Here is a 20,440-nt window from a genome sequence, read left to right as displayed (position 1 = left end):
GACAGTACACTCCAGACCCTAACCCCTCGAGTGAACCTCCCCCTCCCCCCACACTCTAGACACTACACCCCAGACCCTAACCCCTCAAGTGAACCTCCCCCTCCCCCCACACTCTAGACACTACACCCAGACCCTAACCCCTCAAGTGTACCTCCCCCTCCCCCCACACTCTAGACACTACACCCCAGACCCTAACCCCTCAAGTGTACCTCCCCCTCCCCCCACACTCTAGACACTACACCCAGACCCTAACCCCTCAAGTGTACCTCCCCCTCCCCCCACACTCTAGACACTACACCCCAGACCCTAACCCCTCAAGTGAACCTCCCCCTCCCCCACACTCTCAGACATTGCACCACAGACCCTGACCCCTCAAGTGAACCTCCCCTCCCCCCACACTCTCAGACAGTACATTCCAGACCCTAACCCCCTCGAGTGAACCTCCCCCTCCTCCCACACTCTCAGACACTACACCCCAGACCCTAACCCCTCGAGTGAACCTCCCCTCTCCCCACACTCTCAGACAGTACATTCCAGACCCTAACCCCTCGAATGAACCTCCCCCCCCCCCCCACATTCTCAGACAGTACATTCCAGACCTTAACCCCTCGAGTCACTTGCTCTCATAGAAATGGAATGGTTGGTTACACCACAAAATCAAACCAGTCAAAGCAAGAGGAAGTACATTTAATAAGAATTCTTGTCTCCTAAAATAAATGGTTTGCTGGAGTTTTGATTTTCCGTGGCATTTGCATGTGAACTCCTGTACCACTGCAGGAAGTTTGAGTCATTCAGGTACTCTTGGATTACAGGAGCCAGCAATGAGCGATCAACAATAAAATGTACTCCTTGGGCCTTGAACCCTTACACCCGGGTAAAAAGAGTTCAGTAGAATTGCATCTCTTCTTCTACCTGTCATGATTTGGAGATGCTGGTGTTGGACTGGGGTTGTCAAAGTTAAAAATCACACAACACCAGGTTATAGTCCAACAGGTTTATTTGGAAGCAACTAGCATTTGAAGCGCCCCTCCTTCATCAGGTGGGTGTGGAGGAGCAGCGCTCCGAAAGCTAGTGCTTCCAGTTAAACCTGTTGGACTATAACCTGGTGTTGTGTGATTTTTTAACTCTCTTCTGCCTTTTCCATTTTTTTTCTTGAGATTGGTGGCACGACACTGCCCATCATACATATGCACTGCGTTGTTTTAATGCCTAATTCAGGCCTAGCCACAACGATGTACAGTCCCGAGAAATTCATGCCTTTCTACATTTGTATACTGGTCTCACCTAAATTTGCTTACATTTCAGTTCACTGATGTGGCCTTGCATGAGCAAAGAGACCTTGGAGTGCAGGTTCATAGCTCCTTGAAAGTGGAGTCGCGGGTAGATAGGATAGTGAAGAAGGCGTTTGGTATTTTTTCCTTTATTGGTCAGAGTATTGAGTACAGGAGTTGGGAGGTCATGTTGCGGCTGTACAGGACATTGGTTAGGCCACTGTTGGAATATTGCGTGCAATCCTGGTCTCCTTCCAATCGGAAAGATGTTGTGAAACTTGAAAGGGTTCAGAAAAGACTTACAAGGACGTTGTCAGGGTTGGAGGATCTGAGCTACAGGGAGAGGCTGAACAGGCTGGGGCTGTTTTCCCTGGAGCGTCGGAGGCTGAGGGGTGACCTTATATAGGTTCATGAGGGGCTTGGATAAATAGACAAAGTCTTTTCCTTGCGGTGGGGGAGCCCAGAACTCGAGGGTATAGCTTTAGGATAAGAGGGGAAAGATATAAAAGAGACCTAAGGAGCAACTTTTTCACCCAGAGGGTGGTACGTGTGTGGAATGAGCTGCCAGAGGATGTGGTGGAGGCTGGTACAATTACAACATTTAAAAGGCATTTGGATGGGGATATGAATAGGAAGGGTTTGGAGGGATATGGGCCGGGTGCTGGCAGGTGGGACTAGATTGGGTTGGGATATCTGGCCGGTATGGACGGGTTGGACCGAAGGGTCTGTTTCCATGATGTACATCTCTGTGACTGAGTGGATCTCCCCCTCCCCGCACATTGACAGACAGTACACTGCAGACCCTAACCCCTCGAGTGAACCTCCCCCTCCCCCCACGCTCTCAGACAGTACATTCCAGACCCTAACCCCTCGAGTGAACCTCCCCCTCCCCCCACACTCTCAGACAGTACATTCCAGACCCTAACCCCTCGAGTGAGCCTCCCCCTCCCCCCACACTGTAGACAGTACACGCCAGACCCTAGCCCCTCGAGTGAACCTCCCCTTCCCCCCACACTGTAGACGGTACATTCCAGACCCTAGCCCCTCGAGTGAACCTCCCCTTCCCCCCACACTGTAGACGGTACATTCCAGACCCTAGCCCCTCGAGTGAACCTCCCCTTCCCCCCACACTGTAGACGGTACATTCCAGACCCTAGCCCCTCGAGTGAACCTCCCCTTCCCCCCACACTGTAGACGGTACATTCCAGACCCTAACCCCTCGAGTGAACCTCCCCCTCCCCCCACACTGTAGACAGTACACTCCAGACCCTAACCCCTCGAGTGAGCCTCCCCCTCCCCCACTCCAGACCCTAACCCCTCGCTGTGTGAGAATGCTTTTCCTCCTGTCCCTTCTTCCTGTTGCCAGTCACGTTATAATATTGTGATGTGATCTTGCTCTTACCACACTAGCTTTCCCCGGCCACTCTGTCCAGATCCCTCATGACATTGAGAACCGTGATCACATCTCCTGGTGGTAGTCCACTCTCCTCGGAAAATTGTCCCAGCCTTTGCAAACTCTTCGTACGTATGAAGTTCAGTCATGACTGGAAACCTCATTATTAATCTCTCCCGCAAACGTCTTTCCAAAACCATCTCGGTTCTTATCATTTATTCATAGGATGTGGGCATCTTGGGATAAGACCATTGGTCGTTTTGGGATAAGGGGAAGTGAAATGATATCACTGCAATGAGGGTGGGATCCTTTGGAATCTCTACCCCAGAGATGGACCTGCTATTGAGTGGACTGAAGACTGGGCGTTGACTGTGTATTTTTTTAATTAGGTTGTGGGACATGGACATCGCTGGCTGGTCAGCAATGTTTTAATTGCCCCCGTCCCTAGTTGCCCCTTGAGAAGGTGGGGGTGAGCTGCCTTCTTGAATTCCTGCAATCCGTATGCTGTTAGAGAGGGAATCCCAGGATTCTGACCCAGCCACACTTTGGGAACGGCGAGATATCTCGGGATGGTGGGGGGCTCGGAGGGGAACCTGCAGGGGGGTGGTGTTCCCATGTATCTGCTGCCCCTTGTCCTTCTGGATGGAAGTGGCCGTGGGTTTGGAAGGTGTTTGGATTCCAAGGAGAACGTGGGTCAGTGCAGGAACATACAGCGGAGGCCGAGATTCAGCTGTACTTCTGTTTGACTTTGTCACAACCTGAACTATCTCCCCTCCAGAGTCTGATCCACACATCAGCCACTCCCTGCACTGAAATAGTGTCCCCCCAGAGTGGCCTGGAACTAATTCCCACCTGTAGGCAGAGCTCCTGTTCCTCAGTGTTGCAGGAAATGTCGGAGCTTATAAGGCTCTGCCAGATTGTTGGAGAACAGCTGATGCGGCTTGGATTTTGTATTTAAGAGCTGGAATTGTTCTGCCTACCTCCCAGAGCTCTGGATTCGTGCCTGGGTGTCCTTGAAGAGGGAGTGCCAATCACTATCCTCAAATCTTGCCGAGAGAGAGAGGTGGGCACCATGGGAGCTGGGCTGCATTGTCTCCCAGGAGAACATGAGGACAGCAGATTCTGGAGATCAGAGTCAAGAGAGCGTGGTGCTGGAAAAGCACAGCAGGTCAGGCAGCATCAGAGGAGCTGGAGAATCGACGTTTCGAGCGTAAGCCCTTCAATCAGGAATGACTGATACACTTCTGATGAAGAGCTTATGCCTGAAACGTCGATTCTCCTGCTCCTCGGACGCTGTCTGACTGGCTGTGCTGTTCCAGCACCACATTCTTGGACTGCATTCTCTCCCACTCCAGCTCCTGTTTTGATTTTGTCCTTCCCTTGTTTACCTCACTTGTTATTGTCATTGTTTATCTATGTTCATTGTCATTTGTTAATTGGTGGTGGGTTTGTAAATTGTAAAGAGCTGATCTCTTCCCGAAAGCGTGCGTCGGTTTGTTTGAGAGCTCTCCCAGCTCCTTTTGTGGATGGGTTTCTGGTCCACGGTATCGCGGTCCTGATATTGATTCTTTTCAATTTGGTTCATTTTCTTAAAAAGGAACAGTGAGGGTTCGGGAAAGGACACAGGAGGGAAAGGTGGGAACTGATGTTCATGCTAGACTAATAGTGACTTGTAAATCTCTGGAAATGTTTTGCTGCTTGGTGGAAAGGAGTGTATGGAACAGTTGGGACTAGTTTGACTACTTTGTACAAAGAGATGGAGACAACAACTATCCGTTTAGATCATTGGATAGTGTTCCTAGTCCTCCTCCTCTTCCACTTTTGTCACTGCATTCCTTTCCCATCTCTCCCTTCTTCCTTACAGGCAATGGCTTAGCGGGTATTATTAATCCAGTCACCCGGATAATGTTCCAGGCGTCCGGGTTCGAATCCCGGATGGTGGAATTTGAATTAAGTTTTTTAAAAAATCTGGAACTAAGAATCTAATGACTACTATTGTCAAAAATCCCCATCTGGATCATTAATATCTTTCAGGGAAGGGAACTGCCATCTTTACCTGGTCTGGCCTACACGTGACTCCAGACCCACAGCGATGGGGTTGACTCCCAGCTGCCCTCTGGGCAATTAGGGATGGGCCATAAATTCTGGGCCCAGCTAGACGCCCTCATCCCATGAATGAATTTTTACAAAAGTTTTAAAGTTCTCCTTTGGCCACTTTATTCCCAAAGATGTGCAGGTCAGGTGAATTGGCCATGCTAAATTGCCCGTAGTGTTAGGTGCATTTGTCAGAGGGAAATGGGTCTGGGTGGGTTATTCTTCGGAGGGTCGGTGTGGACTGGTTGGGCCGAAGGGCCTGTTTCCACACTGTAGGGGAATCTAATCTTATCATTCCAGACTCCTTTTATTACTCCATTCCCATATCCTTCTACCCCTTTGTCCATCCAGGCGTTTACACAGCTTACCGCCCTACCCCCCCCCACACCCTGTCCCCCTCAAACGTATCCACACCTTCCCTCGACCCTTCTCTATGGGAGTGAGTCCCACATTCTCCCACTCTGCAGGGTTTGGATTGGGAGGAGGGGAAAATTTGTCTCCAGATTCAGGACTGTCTCATAGGAAGGGGGTGTCTTCTCTACATTGACTCTATCAAGACACCCTCTGTTATTTGAAAACTCAAAATGGGTTGACCTCCCAGCCATCTCCTTTCGGGTGAACAGCCCCAACCCAGACCAGCTAGAACCATTGAGTCCCCATAAATCGGTCTTATCTCCTCCAGTGCCTTGGGGCGGTGGTTGTGGGCTGATGGGTGGGTGGGAGGAGGAAGATCAGAGCGGGGAAAGAGAGGTGTGGTTCTGTTTCAACGTGCCCCGGGGTCAGCAGGGATGGAGGGGGTGGGGTGTAAGAATAAAGCAGCTGACCTTTGCTGCTGGTGTCCTGATTTTACCGCAGCCCCTCCTTCCTGCTTCCATTGGCTGTGTACACAAACCGAGATCGTTTCCAAATCAGATAGGGCACTGCCAAGTTCTGTCAGCCCCACCTCTGTACCTTTCCTTTCAGGTGTAACCTTTTAGAAATAATGTTAACCGTGTATGTGACAAAATCAAACCGTGAGCAGAAACCTTTTGTAAATGGGATCGCAGGCCGTTCAGCCCATTCTTCCTAGACTTGTGTCGGTGCGCCACCCATAAGAGCAGGAGATCTGTGCCACCCATCGGTCTCTCTGCATCGCTGCGTCGTATTGCTTGACGCACCGTTATTCAGATGTTATGTTAGGATCGATCAGGACCTCAGAGATTTGCGGGTGCTTTGGTTGTCACTCTGCAGTTTAACACAAGTCACAGTCTCCACCATTCCCTTCACAAACACCTTCTCCCTGCCCAGAAACCAGCCTCCCACTGGGGGAAGGAGCCAGCTCCCTCGCTGTCTTGTTGTTACAAAACTAAACCAACTTAGGACCGTAGTAAAATAAAACCAAAATGGAAAATCAGGGGATGTGGAAAGGAAAATGGGTTGTGAGGGAAGGGGGAATATTACACCCCAGCCCCTGTAGTGCCCGTCTCTCTGTCCATGTGAAATATTCCAGGGTTCTGGAGGACAGGGCCTGCTCATTCTCCAAGGACATAAGGCAGATTGAGTACAGTGTGCAGTTTTGGTCTCCTAGTGTGAGGAATATCCCTTGATCCCTTTGTCCAGCTCCCCCTTGAATCTATCGAATGACCTGGCCCCAGCAGCGTCCTCCGGGAGAGAATTCCACAGGTTCACAGCTCTCTGGGTGAACACATTCTTCCTCATCTCACTCCTGGATGGCTTACCTCTGATTCTGTGACCCCCTAGTTCTGGACTTGCACAACAGCAGGAACATTCTTCCCATATCTAGCTTGTCTAGTACCATCAGGATTTTATGTGTTTCTTTGTGGCCCCCTTTCATTCCTCTAAATCCCAGTGAGTACAAGCCCAGTTGATCCAGTCTTTGCTCATACATCAGCCCTGCCATCCCGGGAATCAGTCTGGTGAACCTTCGCTGGACTCCCTCAGTAGCAACAATGTCCTTCCTCACACTGCAGTTTTATTTGTGAACGTTGGGATAACTGCTTCTGTAGTTCAGTGTTTGGTCGGTATGTGGTGTTTTCCTGTAGATGCTGGTTTGAAGTTCCCCATTGGCTGTTCACTCTACTGCGACATCTAGGAATGGCAGTTTGTTGTTGTTTTCTTCACACCCACAAACGAAGCTGCATCAGAACATTATTTCACTGAGCCACCACACACTACAGCACAGAGGGACTACACCAGACCAGAGGAAAATCACCTATACCGTGTATTCAAAAAGAACGGGGTCCCCAATGAACACTGTCCACCGATTTCTCAGCAACAAACTCAAACAAGCAGATAAAACACATCCAGAAATCCAAGCCACTCTCCCCCTACATCAAAGACATCTCGGAAATGACTGCCAGACTACTCAGACCCCTTGGCATCATGGTCACCCACAAACCCACTGACACAGTAAAACAGCAGCTAATGAACATGAAAGACCCAATACAGACAACGAGCAAAACTATTGTCATTTACAAAATACCGTGAAGGAACTGTAACAAACACTACATTGGAGAAACAGGCAGAAAACTAGCCACCAGGATACATGAACACCAACTAGCCACAAAGAGACATGACCCTCTCTCACTATTATCCTCACATACAGAGGAGGGAGGATACCACTTCGACAGGGACAACACATCCATCCCAGGACAAGTCAAACAGACAGCATGGTATTCCAACTGGAACTCTATCAACAAACACATCGAGATAGACCCCATCGACCACCCCCTGAGAAAACAAAAGGAAATGATGCCATCACAGGAAATGACGTCACCAACCCAAGGAAACCCAAACATATAATTAAAAAGCGAGTAATTTGAGCAGTGCTTCACCGGAGGCTCACTGATGATGTTACCCAGTAGGGTGACGAAACGTCTGAAAACAAACCTTCCAGCTCAGCGAGCAAACCTACATCCAGTACCCCAACCTGAGCAAGAAATCTTCTCAAAACTGGCTATGGCATGACCAGCCATGATCATTATTGAATGGTGGTGCAGTTCGAAGGGCTGAATGGCCTCCTCCTATTTACTACGTTTCTATAAGGTGGTAATAAAGTCCGATGACACGCGTGCCTTTATTGGAAGCTTAGAAATCACACAACACCAGGTTACAGTCCAAGAGGTTTATTTGGACTATAACATGGTGTTGTGTGATGTTTAACTTTGTACACCCCAGTCCAACACCAGCTTCTCCCCTTCATGGGAAGGGGCATTGAGTATAAGGATAGGCAGGTTATGCTGCAGCTTTGTGGAACTTTAGTGAGGCCACACTTGGGATATTGTGTACAGTTCTGGTCACCACACGACCAGAAGGATATGGATGCTTTGGAGAGGGTACAGAAAAGGTTTATCAGGATGTTGCCTGGTCTGGGGGGGGGGGGGCTTTAGTAAGGCAGGAAGGTCGGATAGACTGGGTTTGATTTCACTGGAACACAGGAGGGTGAGGGGCGACCTGGTAGAGGTTTATAAGATTGTGAACGGCCTGGATAGAGGGGAGAGTATGAGGCTTTTTCCCCCCCCCCCAGGGTGGGAGGGGTCAGTTACTAGGGGACATGGGTTCAAGGTGCGAGGGGGGGGGGCGTTTGAAAGAGATGTGTGAGGCAAGTTTCTCATACAAAGGGCGGAAAGTGTGTGGAACTCACTGCCAGAGCTGGAGGAGGTGGAAACATTCAAGAAACACCCAGATGGATACGTGACTGGGAAGGGAACAGAGGGATACGGATCCTGTAAGGGAAGGCAGTTTTAGTATGGAAGGGCAAAATGTGTCAGTGCAGGCTTGGAGGGCTTTCCTGTGCTGTATTGTTCTTTGACATCCAGGTACGGATGGATCTGTGGAAACCATCTGTGGGTAGTTGGGAATGAGAAGCCCCTCTACCCTGTGCTGCCTGGATCTGTTATTAGACGCCAGGCCTTAAGTTTTAACGGTAATTACAACCTGTGGCCACCGAGGGGCAGTGAAGTACCCAGCTCTTTAATTTTGATCAAACCACCACACGTTTCCCCACATTGGCAAATGAATGAGCAACGTGAACAAACCACGGGGGGAAGGCCCACCAGCAGGTCACCCAATTAATTAACTGAACGAGTGGCCGGGTATCCAACTTTGTGGGTGGCACGGTGGCACAGTGGTTAGCACTGCTGCCTCACAGCGCCAGGGACCCGGGTTCAATTCCCGCCTCAGGCGACTGACTGTGTGGAGTTTGTCCCTGTGTCTGTGTGGGTTTCCTCCGGGTGCTCCGGTTCCCTCCCACAGTCCAAAGATGTGCAGGTCAGGTGAATTGGCCATGGGAAATTGCCTGTAGTGTTAGGTAAGGGGTAAATGTAGGGGAATGGGTGGGTTGCGCTTTGGCGGGGCGGTGTGGACTTGTCGGGCCGAAGGGCCTGTTTCCACACTGTAATGTCATCTAATCTAATCTTAACCACCAATCTCTTGAAGCACCCAATTAGCAATTTATTAAACAGCCAAACAGTGTCCATGGGATGCAAATTAACATCACCAAAACCAGAAAGGTGGGGGAACAAGAGTGCTCTTTACTGCTGGAGTACTGTGTACAGTGTTGGTCTCCTTCCTTGAGAGGGGATGTCCTGGCACTGTAGGGGGTACAGAGGGGGTGGGTTCTGAAATTGAGGGGGTTGCGTAGACCGGGACTGGACTCATTAAAATTTGGGAAGAATGGGAGGGAATCTCATCGAAACACCGAAACGGATGAAGGGTGTAGATCAGAGCGATGCAGGGAGGGTGTTCCCATTAACTGGGCACAGCCTCAAAATAAGGAGGTGGGGAGGGGGAGGGGGGGGGTCAGGTTTAGGATGGAGCTGAGGAGGATCCCCTTCACCCAGAGGGTTAGTAATCTGTGGGATTCCCCGCCCAGTTGAGACTACCTCGTTGACTGTTTTTAAGGGAAAGGTTTTGGACCAGTAAAGGAGTTACGGGATTCGGTGAGAGGGTGGGTAGAGTCATAGAGATGTACAGCATGGAAACAGACCATTCGGTCCAACCCATCCATGCTGACCCAGATATCCCAACCCAATCCAATCTGGATAAGGGGAGCTGAGACCATGAAGAGGTCAGCCATGATCTGATTGAACAGGGGGGGGGCAGGCTGCAGGGGGCCAGATGACCCACTCCTGCTCCTGGATCTGACGTTCTTATGTGAACCCACCCGTTAAAGTATTTAACTTCTTAAAATGTATTTATATGAAACCAGCACAAGGTGACCCCCTGTCAGTAAATGATGTGTTTTATCTGATTATAAGTGCTGCCCTCCTACACTCCAGTGAGAAAATTCCCAGCCTATCCAGCCTCTCCTTGTAACTCAAACCCTCCATACCCAGCAACGTCCTGGTAGTAACAGGGAGACCAGAACTGCACACAGTACTCCAGTAATGCAGCGCTCCCTCAGCCTAGACCCTGCAGTAATGCAGCGCTCCCTCAGCCCTGATCCTCCAGTAATGCAGCACTCCCTCAGCCTAGACACACCAGTAATGCAGCGCTACCTCAGCCGAGACCCTGCAGTAATGCAGCGCTCCCTCAGCCTAGATCATACAGTAATGCAGCAACCCCTCAGCCTAGATCCTCCAATAATGCAGCACCCCTCACCTAGATCCACCAGAAATGCAGCACTCCCTCAACCTCAACCCTGCAGTAATGCAGCACTCCCTCAGCCTAGGCTCTCCAGTGATGCAGCACTCCCTCAGCCTAGGCTCTCTAGTGATGCAGCACTCCCTCAGCCTAGACCCTGCAGTAATGCAGCACCCCCTCAGTCTAGATTATCCAGTAATGCAGCACTCCCCCAGCCTAGATCTCGCAGTAATGCTGCGCTCCCTCAGCCCAGACCCTGCAGTAATGCAGCGCTCCCTCAGCCTAGACCTCGCAGTAATGCTGCGCTCCCTCAGCCCAGACCCTGCAGTAATGCTGCGCTCCCTCAGCCCAGATCCTGCAGTAATGCAGCGCTCCCTCAGTCTACATGCTGCAGTAATGCAGCACTCCCTCAGCCTAGATCCTCCAGTAATGTAGCGCTCCCTCAGCCCAAATGTGGGCGGCACGGTGGCACAGTGGTTAGCACTGCTGCCTCACAGCGCCAGAGACCCGGGTTTGATTCCAGCCTCGAACGACTGTCCGTGTGGAGTTTGCACATTCTCCCCGTGTCTGTGTGGGTTTCCTCATTCTCCCTGTGTCTGTGTGGGTTTCCTCTGGGTGCTCCGGTTTCCTCCCACAGTCCAAAGATGTGCGGGTCAGGTGAATTGGCCATGGTAAATTGCCCGCAGTGTTAGGTGAAGGGGTAAATGTAGGGGAATGGGTCTGGGTGGGTTGCGCTTAGGTGGGTTGGTGTGGATTTGTTGGGCCGAAGGGCCTGTTTCCATACTGTAAGTAATCTAATCTAATCTAAACTAAAATCCTGCAGTAATGCAGTGCTCCCTCAGCCTAGACCCCGCAGTAATGCAGCGCTCCCTCAGCCTAGACCCTGCAGTAATGCAGTGCTCCCTCAGCCTAGACCCTGCAGTAATGCATCGCTACCTCAGCCAAGACCCTGCAGTAATGCAGCGCTCCCTCAGGCTAGATCGTCCAGTAATGCAGCGCTATCTCAGCAGGACCCTGCAGTAATGCAGCACTTCCTCAGCCTAGACCCTGCAATAATGCAGCCCTCCCTCACCCTAGATCCTCCAGTAATGCAGCACTCCCTCAGCCTAGACCCTACAGTAATGCAGTGGTCCCTCACCCTAGGTCCTCCAGTAATGCAGCACTTCTTCAGTCTAGATCCTCCAGTAATGCAGCGCTCCCTCAGCCTAGACCCTGCAGTAATGCAGTGCTCCCTCAGCCTAGACCCTGCAGTAATGCAGCGCTACCTCAGCCTAGACCTTGCAGTAATGAATCACTCCCTCAGCCTAGACCCTGCAGTAATGCAGCGCTCTCTCAGCCTAGACCCTGCAGTAATGCAGCGCTGTCTCAGCCTAGACCCTGCAGTAATGAAGCGCTCCCTCAGCCTAGATTCTGCAGTAATGCAGCGCTCCCTCAGCCTAGACCCTGCAGTAATGAATCACTCCCTCAGCCTAGACCCTGCAGTAATGCAGCGCTCTCTCAGCCTAGACCCTGCAGTAATGCAGCGCTGTCTCAGCCTAGACCCTGCAGTAATGAAGCGCTCCCTCAGCCTAGATCCTGCAGTAATGCAGTGCTCCCTCAGCCTAGATCCTGCAGTAATGCAGTGCTCCCTCAGTCTAGACCCTGCAGTAATGCAGCGCTCCCTCAGCCTAGACCCTGCAGTACTGAAGCGCTCCCTCTGCCTAGACCCCACAGTAATGCAGTGCTCCCTCAGCCTAGACCCCGCAGTAATGCAGCGCTCCCTCAGCCTAGACCCTGCAGTAATGCAGTGCTCCCTCAGCCTAGACCCTGCAGTAATGCATTGCTCCCTCAGCCTAGACCCTGCAGTAATGCAGCGCTACCTCAGTGTTAAAACAAAAACTGAAAAATGCTAGAAAAGCTCAGCAGATCTGGCACCATCTGTGTAGAGAAACCAGAGTTAACGTTTTGGAACCAGTGACCCTTCTTCCTCCGTGTTAACCCTGCAGTAATGCAGCACTCCCTCCGTGACGACCCTCCGACACTGTTGCGCACCCTCAGGACTGACCCTGCAGCAGTGCATTGTCTCTCGACCCCCCACCCCCACCCCCCGCGCCCTTCCTCTGCCTTTGTTCAAGAGGGACACTGCCAAGTCTTGGGCCCTGTTCTCTCCTTGTTCTGAAGCCTGCACACCCTCATACCCTCCAGCAGGTGTCAGTAGATAGCTGTTTCCTCCTGGGGCACTACACAAAGGCAGATTCTCCTCTCTGACCTGTGCCCTGGTCACCAACTAGCATTCAATATCGCTGAGTGTCCATAATCGGGCATTTGTTCCTTATGAAATTAAATAATAGTCCAAGAGCTGCAGATAAATTGTCATCAAAAATGGTTATTGAAAAAATTCATTATAAAGTTTCCCCCAAATGGCAAAAACCTGGAAAGAACGGGTTGCATTTATGTAGCATCCCACATCGCTTCACAGAGCTGGACCAAACGAACATTTCAGCCACACCATATCAGGTGCTGGTACTGCAGGCTTACTCACAGAGGGCAGTATTAAGAAGCATCTTAACGTAGGAGAGAGAGAGAGACAGACGGAGAGATTTCCGAATGGAAAGGAGAGCTGAAGACATGGCCACCAGTGGCAGAACAATGGGAACCGGGGGGGGGGGGGGGGGGGGGGGGGGGGCTAGTGCTCAACAGACCATGGGGTAAGGGCAGAGATCGCACTTGGGCTGGAAGAGATGACAGGGGTGTAGGGGCTGGAGGGGGTTACAGAGATAGGGAGGGGGTGTAGGGGCTGGAGGGGGTGACAGAGATAGGGAGGGGGTGTAGGGGCTGGAGGGGGTTACAGAGATAGGGAGGGGGTGTAGGGGCTGGAGGGGGTGACAGAGATAGGGAGGGGGTGTAGGGGCTGGAGGGGGTGACAGAGATAGGGAGGGGGTGTAGGGGCTGGAGGGGGTTACAGAGATAGGGAGGGGGTGTAGGGGCTGGAGGGGGTGACAGAGATAGGGAGGGGGTGTAGGGGCTGGAGGGGGTTACAGAGATAGGGAGGGGGTGTAGGGGCTGGAGGGGGTGACAGAGATAGGTAGGGGCTGGAGGGGGTGACAGAGATAGGGAGGGGGTGTAGGGGCTAGAGGGGGGTTACAGAGATAGGGAGGGGGTGTATGGGCTGGAGGGGGTTACAGAGATAGGGAGGGGGTGTAGGGGCTGGAGGGGGTGTAGGGGCTAGAGGGGGTTACAGAGAGAGGGAGGGGGTGTAGGGGCTAGAGGGGGTTACAGAGAGAGGGAGGGGGTGCAGGGGCTGGAGGGGGTTACAGAGATAGGGAGGGAGTGTAGGGGCTGGAGAGGGTTACAGAGATAGGGAGGGGGTGTAGGGACTGGAGGGGGTTACAGAGATAGGGAGGGGGTGTAGGGGTTGGAGGGGGTGACAGAGATAGGGAGGGGGTGTAGGGGCTGGAGGGGGTGACAGAGATAGGGAGGGTGTGTAGGGGCTGGAAGGGGTTACAGAGATAGGGAGGGGATGTAGGGTCTGGAGGGGGTTACAGAGATAGGGAGGGGGTGTAGGGGCTGGAGGGGGTTACAGAGATAGGGAGGGGGTGTAGGGTCTGGAAGGGGGTGACAGAGATAGGGAGGGGGTGTAGGGGCCGGAGGGGGTGACAGAGATAGGGAGGGGTGTAGGGTCTGGAGGGGGTGACAGAGATAGGGAGGGGGTGTAGGGGCTGGAGGGGGTGACAGAGATAGGGAGGGGATGTAGGGTCTGGAGGGGGTGACAGAGATAGGGAGGGGGTGTAGGGGCTGGAGGGGGTGACAGAGATAGGGAGGGGATGTAGGGTCTGGAGGGGGTTACAGAGATAGGGAGGGGGTGTAGGGGCTGGAGGGGGTTACAGAGATAGGGAGGGGGTGTAGGGTCTGGAGGGGGTTACAGAGATAGGGAGGGGGTTACAGAGATAGGGAGGGGATGTAGGGTCTGGAGGGGGTGACAGAGAAAGGGAGGGGGGTGTAGGGGCTGGAGGGGGTTACAGAGATAGGGAGGGGGTGTAGGGGCTGGAGGGTGACAGAGATAGGGAGGGGGTTACAGAAATAGGGAGGGGGTGTAGGGGCTGGAAGGGGTTACAGAGATAGGGAGGGGGTGTAGGGGCTGGAGGGGGTTACAGAGAAAGGGAGGGGGGTGTAGGGGCTGGAGGGGGTTACAGAGATAGGGAGGGGGTGTAGGGGCTGGAGGGTGACAGAGATAGGGAGGGGGTTACAGAAATAGGGAGGGGGTGTAGGGGCTGGAGGGGGTTACAGAGATAGGGAGGGGGTGTAGGGGCTGTTGGAGATGATTACTCAGTGTCAGAGAGATCTAAGTGTATAGAAAACCATCCAGTTCTTTCAGGCCAAAGTAATGAAGTGGTTATGTACGTGTTCCCAAATTCAACCCGGAATTTCAACTCCCACTTTCCCATGTTCAGCAGTTCCTTTCAGGTAATTGATTTCTTCAAGGTCCAAGTTTCAACCCCTCCAACATGTAAAACCCAACACTTCCTGAAGTTTTCTTTACTCTGTATCTAACCCTGTGCTGTCCTTGTCCTGGGAGTGTTTGATGGGGGGGACAGTGTAGAGGGAGCTTTACTCTGTATCTAACCCTGTGCTGTCCTTGTCCTGGGAGTGTTTGATGGGGGACAGTGTAGAGGGAGCTTTACTCTGTATCGAACCCCGTGCTGTCCCTGTCCTGGGAGTGTTTGATGGGGGGGACAGTGTAGAGGAAGCTTTACTCTGTATCTAACCCTGTGCTGTCCTTGTCCTGGGAGTGTTTGATGGGGGACAGTGTAGAGGGAGCTTTACTCTGTATCTAACCCCGTGCTGTCCCTGTCCCTGGGAATGTTTGATGGGGGGACAGTGTAGAGAGAGCTTTACTCTGTATCTAACCCCGTGCTGTCCCTGTCCTGGGGGGTGTTTGATGGGGGGGACAGTGTAGAGGAAGCTTTACTCTGTATCTAACCTAGTGCTGTCCCTGTCCTGGGAGTGTTTGATGGGGGGGACAGTGTAGATGCATCTTTACTCTGTATTTAACCCTATGCTGTCCCTATCCCAGGCGGTGTTTGATGGGGGACAGTGTAGAGGGAGTTTTACTCTGTATCTAACCCCGTGCTGTCCCTGTCCTGAGAGTGTTTGATGGGGACAGTTTGAACTGAAGTGAAGATATTGCACAGATTACACAGATTAATAATCTCAGTGTATTAACTCTATCATATACAATACATACACCCTAACTGTACAATTTATAACAACCCCATGAAAATTGTCCCAGCCTCAAAGTGGCTTTGAAACAGACTGAGCATAACAATATGATACACGGTCCTCCCAGATCCCGATAATTATATGACAGACACACAGTGTTAAAGCTGCTCAGGCCATTGAAATATTGTGCAAACTGCCCGTGTAAATCTTGTTTTTTTTTTGGTAGATTTTCCAAGCCGGTGATGAATAGCAAAGATTATGTTCCCCAACTCTCTGTTTGAGGTTAAGTGCAGTGTCCCCCAACAAGCTGTTGTTACAATCCCAGTGTTAGCTGTGGCTCATGTTCCCAGGATCTCAGTGGGTCAGTCAAACAGTGACTCGGTGATGACTCTGTAGCCGAACAGCCGATCGGGCAGGACCAGGAGCTCGCTGCCGTGTCGGAGTAGTTTCGGGACATAGACCTCCAGGTGAGACAGGAGAGATCACTCCCATCGGTTGTGGGGGGGGGGGGGGGGGTAGAATGTACCTTGGGGCTGATGGTGATGGTGGAAATCGGAACGCCGGCCAAAGCAGAATTCCCGGATCACGGCTGACATGGCCACGCTGGGTTGGGGTTCCCAAAATAGGCAGCAGGTTGGCTATTCACCCTGCCTTTTCTCGGGATGATGCTCAGTGGTATTCGGGGTTAGAATGATGCAATCCCGACATTGTGGAAGCAAGGCCATTTGGCCCATCCGGTCACACCAACCCTCCGAAGAGCATCTCATGTAGACCCCCACTCTATCCCTGCAATCCTGCGTTTCCCAGGACTAACCCACCTAGCCTGGATGTCCCTGGACACCAAAGGTATTTAATATGGCCAATCAACCCTAATTTGTGCATCGAGTCGCAGAGTCCGACAGCACGGAAACAGACCCTTCGGCCCAACCAGCCCGTGCCGACCCTAACCCCAAACTAAACTAGTCCCAGCTGCCTGCTCCCTGGCCTACCTCCCTCCAATCCTTTCCTATCCAGGTCCTTATCCAAATGTACCCACACCCCCCACTCCCTCAGGAAGTTCACTCCACACACCAACCACTCTCTGGGTAAAAGATTTGCCCCTCGTGTCTTTTTTAAGTCTCTCTCTCTCTCTCCCCTCTCACCTTAAAGATGTGGCCCATGGCCTTGAAATCCCCCATCCCAGGGAACAGACACCTACTGTGGGGGGAAACCGGAGCACCCGGAGGAACCCCACGCAGACACGGGGGGAACGTGCAAACTCCACACAGACAGACACCCCGAGGGTGGACTCGAACCTGGGACCCTGGTGCTGGGAGTCACTGAGCCACCATGCTGCCCGGATGGTGGGGGAGGGGGGGCTTTGGTACAGATCGGCCCCCACCTCCCGAGAGCCCTGTGGCGATGATGGGAGTGTGTTGGATGGGGAGGAGGGAGGTTTACAGAGAGCAGAGATTACAGTCTGTGGGTCTCCAGCAGCGAGCTAATTGGAGCCAGTCTTCATCGCTGTCGGTTTCTTCGAGGCTTTCAGCAGGATCGGGCTGTTGGGGTGTTCCTCCTTCAGGTGGATGAGGTGACTGTCCTGGCTCTCAGCTGTGAAGCCACACTCCTCACACACGTACAGTTTAGTCCTCCTCTCCTTGTAGGCGTAGGACTGGTGCACACCGTGGATCTTTTTCAGGTGGGACTCGAGTGAGCACCGTTGTGTGAAGGCCTTTTCACACAGGTGACATTTATAGGGCCGGATCCCTACTCGGAGAGACGCAAAGGTCAGTAACGTTACGTCGAGTGTCTGGAATCATAAAACTAAACACACACTCACACACACCCACACACCGACACACACTCACGCACACACACCGACACACCCACACACACACACACCGACACACACTCACACACCGGCACGCACTCACACACACCGACACACACACACACCCACACACACCCCCAACACACACCGACACACACACACACCGACACACACTCACACACACCCACACACACCCCCACACACACCCCCCACACACACCGACACACACTGACACACACACCCACACTCATGAACACCGACACACACACACACACCGACACACACACACCGACACACACACACACACACACTCACACCGACACACTCACACACACCGGCACGCACTCACACACATCGACACACACACCGACACACACCCACACACACACACCCACACACACCCCCCACACACACCGACACACACACACACCGACACACACTCACACACACCCACACACACCCCCCACACACACCCCCCACACACACCCCCCACACACACCGACACACACACACACCGACACACACTCACACACACCCACACACACACACCGACACACACTCACACACACCCACACACACACCCACACACACACACACACACCGACACGCACTCACACACACCGGCACGCACTCACACACACCGACACACACTCACACACACCGACACACACACACACACCGACACACACACACACCGACACACACTCACACACACACACACACCGGCACACACACCGACACACACACACTCACACACACCGGCACACACACCCACACACCGACACACACTCACTCACACCGACACGCACTCACACACACCCACACACCGACACACACTCACACACTCACACAAACACACCGACACACCGACACACACACACACACACCGACACACACTCACGCACACACACACCGGCACACACACCGACACACACACACCGGCACACACACCCACACACCAACACACACTCACTCACACCGACACGCACTCACACACACACACACTCACACACACACACCGACACACCCACACACACACACACACACACCGACACACACTCACACACACCGGCACGCACTCACACACACCGACACACACACCGACACACACACACCCACACACACCCCCCACACACACCGACACACACACACACCGACACACACTCACACACACCCACACACACCCCCACACACACCCCCACACACACCGACACACACTGACACACACACCCACACTCATGAACACCGACACACACACACACACCCACACACACATACCGACACACACTCACACACACCCACACACACACCCCCACACACACACACACACACCGACACACACTCACACACACCGGCACGCACTCACACACTCACACACACCGACACACACACACCGACACACACTCACACACACACACACCGGCACACACACCGACACACACACACTCACACACACCGGCACACACACCGACACACACTCACACACACCGACACACACACACGCACACCAACACACACACACGCACACCAACACACACTCACACACACCGACACACACTCACACACACCGACACACACTCACACACACACCGAGACACACACCCACACATCAACACACACACCGACACACACACACACACCGACACACACCGACACACACTCACACACACACACACACACACACCGACACACACTCACCGACACACACTCACACACACACCAACACACACACACACACACACTGACACACACACACACCGACACACACACACTCACACACACACCGACACACACACTCACACACACACACACACGCACACACACCGACACACACCCACACCCCACACACACACCGACACACACACACACCGACACACACACCCACACACCGACACACACACACACCGACACACACTCACACACACACCGACACACACACACACACACCGACACACACTCACACACACACACACACACCGGCACACACACCGACACACACACACCGGCACACACACCCACACACACGCACACCGACACACACTCACTCACACACCGACACAACTCACACACACCGACACACACGCACACACCGACACGCACCCACACACCGACACACACTCACGCACACACACACCGGCACACACACCGACACACACACACCGGCACACACACCCACACACCAACACACACTCACTCACACCGACACGCACTCACACACACACACACTCACACACACACACCGACACACCCACACACACACACACACACACCGACACACACTCACACACACCGGCACGCACTCACACACACCGACACACACACCGACACACACACACCCACACACACCCCCCACACACACCGACACACACACACACCGACACACACTCACACACACCCACACACACCCCCACACACACCCCCACACACACCGACACACACTGACACACACACCCACACTCATGAACACCGACACACACACACACACCCACACACACATACCGACACACACTCACACACACCCACACACACACCCCCACACACACACACACACACCGACACACACTCACACACACCGGCACGCACTCACACACTCACACACACCGACACACACACACCGACACACACTCACACACACACACACCGGCACACACACCGACACACCCACACTCACACACACCGGCACACACACCGACACACACTCACACACACCGACACACACACACGCACACCAACACACACACACGCACACCAACACACACACACGCACACCAACACACACTCACACACACCGACACACACTCACACACACCGACACACACTCACACACACACCGAGACACACACCCACACATCAACACACACACCGACACACACACACACACCGACACACACCGACACACACTCACACACACACACACACACACACCGACACACACTCACCGACACACACTCACACACACACCAACACACACACACACACACACTGACACACACACACACCGACACACACACACTCACACACACACCGACACACACACTCACACACACACACACACGCACACACACCGACACACACCCACACCCCACACAC

General features: G+C 52.9%; 1 protein-coding gene across 1 annotated transcript in view; it reads right to left on the bottom strand.

Annotated features, from left to right (window-relative positions):
- Nucleotides 1-16,045: 16,045 nt before the first annotated feature.
- LOC140457124 (putative transcription factor Ovo-like 1) overlaps nt 16,046-20,440 on the bottom strand; it is a 40,768-nt gene continuing 36,373 nt past the window's right edge. Inside the window, exon 4 of the mRNA XM_072551150.1 lies at nt 16,046-17,286. Within this exon, the coding sequence (XP_072407251.1) occupies nt 17,021-17,286 (266 nt within the window). The 3' untranslated portion in view covers nt 16,046-17,020. The remainder of the gene's footprint in view (nt 17,287-20,440) is intronic.

This window comes from Chiloscyllium punctatum, chromosome 31 (genome assembly GCF_047496795.1).
Source record: "Chiloscyllium punctatum isolate Juve2018m chromosome 31, sChiPun1.3, whole genome shotgun sequence".
NCBI lineage: Eukaryota > Metazoa > Chordata > Chondrichthyes > Orectolobiformes > Hemiscylliidae > Chiloscyllium > Chiloscyllium punctatum.
The sequence above is the reverse complement of the archived record's forward strand: the minus strand, read 5'-3'. Positions and strand labels throughout refer to the sequence as shown.